Genomic DNA, 9,258 nt, shown 5'->3' with positions numbered 1-9,258 from the left:
AGCCAACGCCTGGGGGCGCCAGCTACATCCTCCGGCCCGGCCTCTATTTTCGAGGGCGTGGATGGCCCCTCCTCGGTTTGCAAATCGCTCCGGCCCGGAGCTTGGGGGAGAGAAAGAGTGGTCGATTTTTAGCAATACCACCCTTCTCCTCTACCCTAATTGTTCGCTGTGCCAAGCTCAGGTGTCGATCCCTGAGCTTTTGCATTAGGAAGCGGTCAGTATGCGTTCTCCACTGCAGTGGTCCTCATAATCAGCATCACCTGAAGGATTGGTAAACTTACACTGTGGACGCAGTCAGTATGCTTCCTAGTCATTAGGTCCTGGGTAGGGCCTGAGAATCTACATCTCTAGCTAGTTTCCCTGGTACTCCCAGAGAACTTATCGGGGACCAAATCTTCAAGTTTCTGAACCCACAGGAGCTAGCAGAGCTGGTGAGGAAACTGCACTGATGACCCCCGGCAGAGCATCAGGGGTCTGCGCGGCACACCATAAGCTGGCGGAGGCTCTTACGGAAGCTGTCGTCCAGGAAAGCGTAGAGGAAAGGGTTGAGGCAGCTGTTGGCATAGCTCAAACTAGTGATGAAGTAAGAGATGGCGATGACAAGAGGCGTCTGCGGGAGGTCGGTGGTGAGCGCCACCACGGTGCTCAGGTGGTAGGGCGTCCAGCAGAGGAGGCATACGGCCAGGATCGCCACCACCAGGAAGGTCACTCGCTTCTTCGCGCGGTCCAAAGCCTTGGCATGACTGTCGAGCCGAATAGCACGCAGTCGGCACAGCAGGGTGATGTAGAGGGCGCAGATGGTGGATACTGGGATAGCAAAGCCCAGCACGAACGTGTAGAGGCGACTCGCCCGCCACCAAAAGGCCTCGGGCTGTGGGAAAACCAGCACGCACTGGCGCCTGCCCTGCTCCTCGTCGAGCCTGGCGAAGACTGCAAAGGGCAGCACCACAAGCGTGACCAGCCCCCACACAGCCAGGCTCACAGCGCGTGCAGCGGCGTAAGTGCGACCAGCCACTCGGCGCGACTCGGCGGTAGCCAGTACTACCAGATAGCGGTCAACACTCATGACGGTGAGGAAGTACAGACTGGAGAACGTGTTGTATTGGTCGATGACCACTATGAACTTGCACATGAGCTCCCCGAAGGGCCACTGGCGCAGCAGGAAGTCGGCGATATTGATGGGCAGAACCAGTGTGAAGAGTTCGTCGGCGATCGCCAGGTTGAGGATGAACAGGTTGGTGACAGTCTTCATGCGGGGCGCCCGCAACAGCACGTACAGCACAGCAGAGTTGCCAGCCAGCCCCACAACGCAGATCACCGCGTAGACAACCGGCACCGCCACAGCTAACGACTGTGGTAGAGGCAGAGGCGCGGGACTGGTCGCATTGGGACATCCCAGCCCTGGACCCCAGCACGACGCGTTGGCCCCGCCGGGTTCCAAGAATGACACGTTGTACATCTTGTCAAGAGCAGGACAGCCAGAGACCCCGAGTCTCCCACAGCCACCCCTCGCGTCTTCGCGGCGCGGAAGCCCACGTTGGCACAAACCTGCACCCGGACTTTCACTGCTGCTCTCCAAGCCCCTTTCTGGTTTTCCAGGGGAGGGGCGTTTCTTGGCACCCACCAGACCACTGTCACTGCGGGCTCCCAGGGCTGGAAAACTGAAATGAAAACACAGGTTAGACTCATCGACGTACAGCTCTAGCTAGAAGCTAGGAGCCGAGGTGGGGACCGCGCAGCGCACCAAACCCGCCCCCAAGTGAGAGTTGCCTATTGAAATCTCATTCCAACCAATTGAATACATCAAAGTGCTACAGAGAAAAAGTCTTTATTCTTCATAGGAAAATGCAAGCCCATCCCCCCTGTTTTAGGTGTTTTAGAACACCCCTGGCACGCCCGGCTCACCCCACGGAATTCTGCAGAAGCATGCATGAGTCCCCCTTAGTTCCTTGAGCCCTTGGTAAAAGCAATCTCAACAGCGATCTTTACCTTACCTGGCTAGCCCCAGAAACAGTCTGCCTTTCCTGGAGAGGTCCAGACCAGAGCCCGTCGGCTGTGGGAGGAGGCTGTGACGCCCGCTCGCTGGGTATATGCCTCCTGGCATCCCCCGGGAGGCAGCAGCTTCCGCCTCTGCGTGTCCCTCCCCAGCGCCTGGAGGTGTGGGGGCCGTACAGCGGCTGCCACAGGTCTTCAGTGACACGACTGCCAGTCCCCCTCTCACCCACCCCCCACCATTCTTAGTAAAAATTCCTTGGAAGTAGCAGAAAAAAGCATTCCTCAAAATACAAGGGATTGTTTTGTTCCTCTGGAAGTGTAACCGCACTCCATCTGAAATAATAAAAAGCTTTCCTGTTAAGAATCGAATTTAAGAAAAATAAAGTTAAGGTGTTAATAGTCTATTTTAAAGGAGAACAATGCGGCCAAGGCTCCCAAAGGGACTAATGTAATTTGGAATTTGCAATTACATGCATACCATGTTGCTATACAGTAGGGGAAAGTGCATGCAATTTTAAAATTAAAAAAAAAAAACACTCGTTTTCTAATACTCAAAGTCTTCAAAAGTTATGGATGTTAGTGTCAAGTAATAGTTGATTACTTGACATACTTTCACATTCTCTAAAAATACACTTGTGAAGAATCGATTAATAAAGACAAACTGTTTCAAAAGTGTCTTAGAGCACCAGGTGACTTAATGCCTGTTGCAAGTCGTTCAACAGATTCTCTTGACTTTCAAATACCTTCTTCTTTTTTTTTTTTTTTTTTTTTTTTTTGCGGTGCTGGGGATTGAACCCAGGGCCTTGTGCTTACAAGGTAGGCACTCTAGCAACTGAGCTATCTCCCCAGCCCCCTGAATGCTCATTCTTGATCCTCAGGCTAATGAGAGTTACCTAAAGCATCTTACCTAGGGTTGCCAAGGGAAGCAGAGCAAAAGCAATGTTGGACTCTAATATTGCTGTCTCCCTGGACCTAGGTTTCTTCCACCAATTTCTTTGAGGGTGGAATGAAATAAATTAAATACTGTTTCTCTCCAACTCCTTTTTGTTTCCCTCCACTTTCCCTTTAGGAAAGTCAGCAAATAGAAGACTAGGTTCTATTCTCTAATAAAGTTCCTGCTACAAAAGCAGATAAAACCCAAATAAAGCACATGTCTAGTCCTTTCCTTTTTGATGCATTTTAGAGGAAAGAAGCTGAGATCCTGAGAAAGATCTTAAATGGGCAGAGGAAGAAAACTAAAAGTCCAGAAACAAAAATGCTTTCTTTTACCCACTCTTAAAAAAAAAAAAAAAAAAATCAGAATCTGCATCAATTTACTACTCTGCTGTTTCATGCTTTGTTCAAATCTTCTCTCTCCTGATATTTTTGTCTGTTTTATCAGTTATTAAAGATGTGTTTATCTTCACCAATAATTGTGGATTTTTTTTTCTACTTATGCTTTTATTTGTCAGTTTTTACTACATGATTTTATGCTATTTCATCAGGCACACACAAATTTGAGTTTGCTATATTTTCGTATGAAATGGATCCTTTTATCACTATAATCTTCTTAACTCACTGCTTTTTGCTGTATATCTCATTTGTTTGATATCATTATAGCTATACTCATTCCCTTAGTATTATCATGCAATATCTTTCTATCCTGTTACTTTAAACAGTTCTGTGTTCTTATATTTAAAGTATGTTCCATGTATTATAAAGTTACTTAATCTAGCCTAACAATATTTGTCCTTGAATTGGAGTATTTAGTTCATAATTTCTTTAAAGTAGTTATAGATAATATTAGGATTGCCATAGTCTGAATATTTGTATCCCCCCCAAAGAATAATCATACATAGACAATTACTGTACAATGGTTGACTTAGGATTTTTCAACTTTATGGTAGTGCAAAAAAAATACACATTCAATAGAAGCTATAGTTTAGATTTAAAATTTTGATATTTTTTGTTAGGACACATGGTATGATACACTCGCTCAAGATGCTGGGCAGCAGGGGCAAGCTGTGGTTCCCAGTCAGTCACGCAATCAACAACCAATTCTCTACATTTTACTATGTTGCTAAGCAATGACATTAAGTAGGTTAGAAGTATTAAGTGCATTTTTTACTTTGGATATTTTTGGTGTATGTTAGGTCTATAAGGATGTAATTCCATCACAAGCTGAGGAGCATCTGTTCTGAAATGTTACTGCCCAACACCATTACAGACCCAGATTGCAAAAACCCCAATATGCTACAAAGCTATAGGGGGTGGGGGCCACTCCCTTGACTTCAGACCAGCAGAGCCATCAGTGTGTGACTACACTGCATGTGTTTCTATCTTTCCTTTCTTCTTTAGCTATCCTATGCCTCTACACCACTGTATTTTTGGAAGCATACAATGTATTGGATTTCATAGCTGTAGAGTAATTTGCCATAGAATGAATTGTACTTTTAAGTCTCACTCACATTTAATTTAGATATGTAGATTAGATTTTGGGCTTTAGATTTTGGAGTTGATCCTGGAATGACTTGAGAATTTGGGGTATATTGGAATGGAATGAAAATAGTTTGTATTTGGAAAGGATAAAATTTGGGGGCAGTCAGAAATAGAATGCTATGATCTGAAGGTTTGTGCCCCTCCAAAATTCATCTGTAGAAAACTAATTCCCAATGTGATGATATTGGAGATGGGACTTTGGGAAGTATTTAGGTCATGAAAGTGGAGCCCTCATGAATTAAGATTAGTGCCCTTCTAAAAGAGGCCGCAGAGAGTTCCCTTTTCTCTTTCACCTTAGAAGGTTACAATGAATGAAGGTTACAAGGTTGTCTAAAAAGTGGTTAGCACCAGACTCAATTTTCAAACTCCAGAGCTGTGAGAAAAAAAAAATTCTGTTGTTTTTAAGCCAGTTTATGGTATTTTTTATAGCAACCTGGAAGGGCTAAGAACAAGGTACATACCTACTACATTATTTGTTCTCCATTCTATTTTCCCTCTAATTAGTTGTAATCTAATCATTTCACCTCCAAACATTTCTGAATTAACACAGAATTTTTGGGGGGACACCTCATATCTAAACCACAACATATTCAAAATACATAAAATCAAAGACAAAGATAAATATTTACTTTTTATTGGTTCTTTTTAGTTAAACATAACAGCATTCATTTTGACATAATTATAAAAGCATGAAATATAATTTTCTCTGATTCAGTACTGAGTACATCTCCTTTCTCTTCCCTCTCCCCTCTTCCCTCCACCATTCCCTTCCCTCTACTCTACTGATCTTTCTCTTTTTACTTATAGTTTATTTTTAATTAGTGCCTTGTGGATATACATAATGGCAAAATTCACTGTGTTACATTCATGTATGTACATAGAAAAGTTAGGTCACATTTATCCTGCTGTTCTTCCCTTATCCTGTCCCTCCTTCCTCCCCCTCAATCTCCTTCCTCTACTCAACTGATTTTTCCTCTATTTTGATGTAATTCCCACTCCACACACTTTCTTAAAGATTTTTTTTTTTAAATCCAGAGGGATAAATACCTTTGCAGTAGAAGAACAGGATAAGCATTATACTCGACTTCCTTTCAGAAACTGTGCAAGGAATTTGTTGAAAGCAAAATCCCACCAATCTAGATTTCTGGATCCAGCACAACTGTCCTTTGAAGTGGAAGAAGAAATAGACTTTCTCAAACAAAAACTGAAGGAATTTGTTGCCATAGTCCTATTTTGCAAGAAATATTAGAAATGAAAAGGAAAATTATATAGGTCAGAATCTTGGATCTAAATAAGTAAAGGAAATACATTAGAGTTGGTATAAATGAAGTTAAAACATTCCATTTTTCTTAGTTGATCCAACATATAAATGTTCAAAGTAATATGAGTAACCTATTGGATTATTATAGATTATAGATAAAATTATTGATAAATATAATAAAGGAGAGGATAGAGAGATTGGAAGTGTTCTGTTAACAGGCACTTAACATGCCCACTGAACTGATATAATGTGATTTGGAAATGGATTTAGGCTTGTTATAAATGTATATTTCAAATTTCAAGTCATTTTTAAAGCTGTAATTGATCTGCCAAGAGAATATAAAATCAAATAACAAAATGTATAAGTAAAACCAGCCAGCTGCAGTCTGCTCTCCTGTAATCCTAGGAACTAGTAAAGGAATCAGTTCTCTAAGAACACAAAACAGCCCACTAAATGTGTGTATCTAAGAACAGTGTGTCAAGTTCTGTGATGTAGAAACTAATTAGAACTGCAAGAAGATATAGACAAAAGCACTATTATACCTGGAGACTTCAAAGCCCCTCTTTCTAATTGACAGAATCACCAGGCAGAAAATCAGTAAGGCTGAAGTAAACTGAACAACATCCTTAACCAACTAGATCTAACTGACACTTCAAATAATGGGGAACTTCAGCTGGATGAGGAACATTTACCAAAACAAAATGAACAAACCAACTTTATAGTTTATATCATACTTAACGATAAGAAACTATATGTTTTGCCCCCAAGATGAGGAATAGGCAAGCACATTTTCTCCTTATACTCCTATCACTTATATAACATTGTATTGTAAGTCCAAGTAATGAAATAAGACAGAAAAAGAAAATAAAAAGCATATAGATTAGTAAGGAAGAATTAAAACTGCTTTGATTCACATGACATGATTATAGAAAATTCCTAATAATCAACTCAAAGTAAAAGCAATTATAGCAAGGTTGCAGGATACAGATTAATATTAAAAAGCCAATTTCTTTCCTTTATACCAGCAATTTGAACAATTGGAATTTGAAATTAAAAACAACACCATCTACATGGGTGTCAAAAAAACAAACACTTAGGCAGAAATCTAGCACAGTATGTATAAGATCTATATGAAGAAAACCACAACGCTCTTTTTAAATAAATCCAAGAAAATCTAAATTAATGGAGAGATATTCCATGTTTATGAATAGGAACATACAATATTGTTAAGGTTATCAGTTCTTTTCAATTTGATCTATAGATTCAATAAAATTCCAGATAAAATTCCTGCAAGCTTTTTTGTGGATATCAACAAGCCAATACTATAGTTTTCACAGAAAGGCAGAAGCTCTAGAATAACCAACATAATACTAAAGAAGAAAAACAAAACAAAGGACAGAGTACCTGACTTTAAGACCTACTATAATGATACAGTAATCATAATAGTGTGATATTGGTAAATATCATACAAATAGATCAACAAAAAGGAATACAGAAACCAAAATTAGACCTACATAAATATAGTCAACTTATCTTTGACAAAAGAGCAAAGACTATTCAATTGAGAAAGGACATTGTTTTAAACAAGTTGTTAAACAGGGATAATCACATTTTTGAAAAAAATCTAGTCACAAACCTTATACATGCCATGAAAACTAACTTAAAATAGATTGTAGACTTGTATAAAATGCAAAACGACAAAATTTCCAGAAAAGACAACATAAGAGAAAATCTAAGTAACCTTGGATTCAGTGAAGAATTTTTAGTTACATCACCAAAAATATAATCCACAAAAGAAAAAAATGATAACTTGAATTTAATTAAAATTGAAAACTTAAAATTAAAAAAAAGCATTGCTAGGACAATAAATACATAAGCCACAGATTGGGAGAAAATGTTTTCAAAACTCATACCTGAGAAAAGACTTGTCAATAATTAAACAAATAAATAGCAAAAGCTCTGAATAAACATCTTACCAAAGATACACAGATGGTAAATAAGCATATGAAAAGCCACTCAACACTGTATGTCACCAGAGAGCTACTAAAGAATGAGATTCAACTACACACTCAATAGAATGGCTAAAATCCGAAACACTGACAACCCCCAATGTTGGTGAGAGGTGGAGCTACAGAAACTGTCACTCATTGCTGATGCAAATGAAAAATGATAGAGCCATTCTGAACACAATTTGGCAGTTTCTTGTGAATCTAAACAAAATCTTACAATATGATACAGTGATTATGTTTAGGTACTTACTCAAATGAATGGAAAATCTATATCCACATAAAAACCTGCACATAAATATTTATAGCAGCTTTTACATGATTTCCTAAAGTTGGCAGGAGCCAAGATGTGCTTTAATAGGATAAACCAACTATGGCATATCCCTACCATAAAATATTATTCAGTGACAAAAATAAAGAAGCTATAAAGCCACAAAAAGACATGAAGGAAATTTAAATATATATTATTCGGCGAAAGAAGCTAGTTGTAAACGATATTTTTCTGTATGACTCTAACTATATTTCATTCTGGAAAAAAACAAAATATAGAGACAGAAAAATAATCAGAGATTGCCAAGGTTTGTGGGGAGCACAGGGAATAGAAAGGGATGAATAAACAATACAGATTTTTAGGGCTGTGAAACTATTCTGTTTGATTCTGTACCTGTGGACAAGTAATTTTGCACTTGTCTAAACCTGTATAATCATACAAGATAAAAAGCCAACTCTAATATGAACCTATGGACCTTCGTTAATAGTAATATAGCACAGTAAATGCAACCATTTTTATATAAACGTTTGTTAGGTTAAAAAAAAAGTATCGATACTGGTTCACCCATTGTAACAAGTATGCCACTAATTCAAGATTAAAAAAAAAAAAAAAAAAAAAACCCTGAAGGTGGTGTTAGAAGTAAAGAGGTACCCCGAAGAAATCAAACACGTGCTTGAAAGTTGGTGGGCAAGGCAAAACTTTACTCTGCAGAAGAGTGTGCCCCCAAAGGGGATCTGGGCTGCAGATGGCCAACATTTATCCCTAAGCAGGTACTGCTCTGCTCCTCACTCCTGATAGGAAGAGCTCAGGAGTACAATCCATGGGATTAGCTAATTTTAGAATTAGGGCGGGCAAAAGGGAAGGGCTACAATTGAATCCAATTAAGGCTGAATACTAGATGTAGTAAATGAACCTCCAGACTTTCTATTTCTCACAGTGGGAAGAGACATAAGGGAATTCTCTGCATTTTGATTACAAGGAAAGACATAAGAGAAGTCTCTGTATTGTGTGCTCCATTTTTCTGTAAACTTAAAAAGGTCCAAAAATAAAAATATGTTAAAAAGAAAGGGAAAAAAAAGGGAAGCCTTTTTCAAAAATCTGCAAGTGTAACCATGAATAGTGGCATATGCCTGTAATCTCAGTGACTCAGGAAGTTGAGACAGGAGGATCACAGGTTCAAAGCCAGCCTCAGCAACTTAGCGAGGCTGTAAGCAACCTACCAAGACGCTGTCTCAAAATAAAAAATA

The 9,258-nt window shown here is 39.6% G+C and overlaps 1 protein-coding gene across 1 annotated transcript; it reads right to left on the bottom strand.

The window, feature by feature from the left end:
• Positions 1-466: 466 nt before the first annotated feature.
• On the bottom strand, positions 467-1,459 carry NPBWR1 (neuropeptides B and W receptor 1; the record flags this gene model as incomplete). The annotated part of the gene is made up of 1 exon (XM_079146522.1): positions 467-1,459. One exon carries the CDS (start codon positions 1,457-1,459, stop codon positions 467-469), a length of 993 nt encoding a protein of 330 aa, XP_079002648.1.
• Positions 1,460-9,258: the final 7,799 nt, after the last annotated feature.

This window comes from Sciurus vulgaris, assembly GCF_902686455.1.
Source record: "Sciurus vulgaris genome assembly, chromosome: 1".
Lineage (NCBI taxonomy): Eukaryota > Metazoa > Chordata > Mammalia > Rodentia > Sciuridae > Sciurus > Sciurus vulgaris.
Note: the sequence above shows the minus strand (reverse complement) of the source record. Positions and strands in the feature narration are given on the sequence as shown.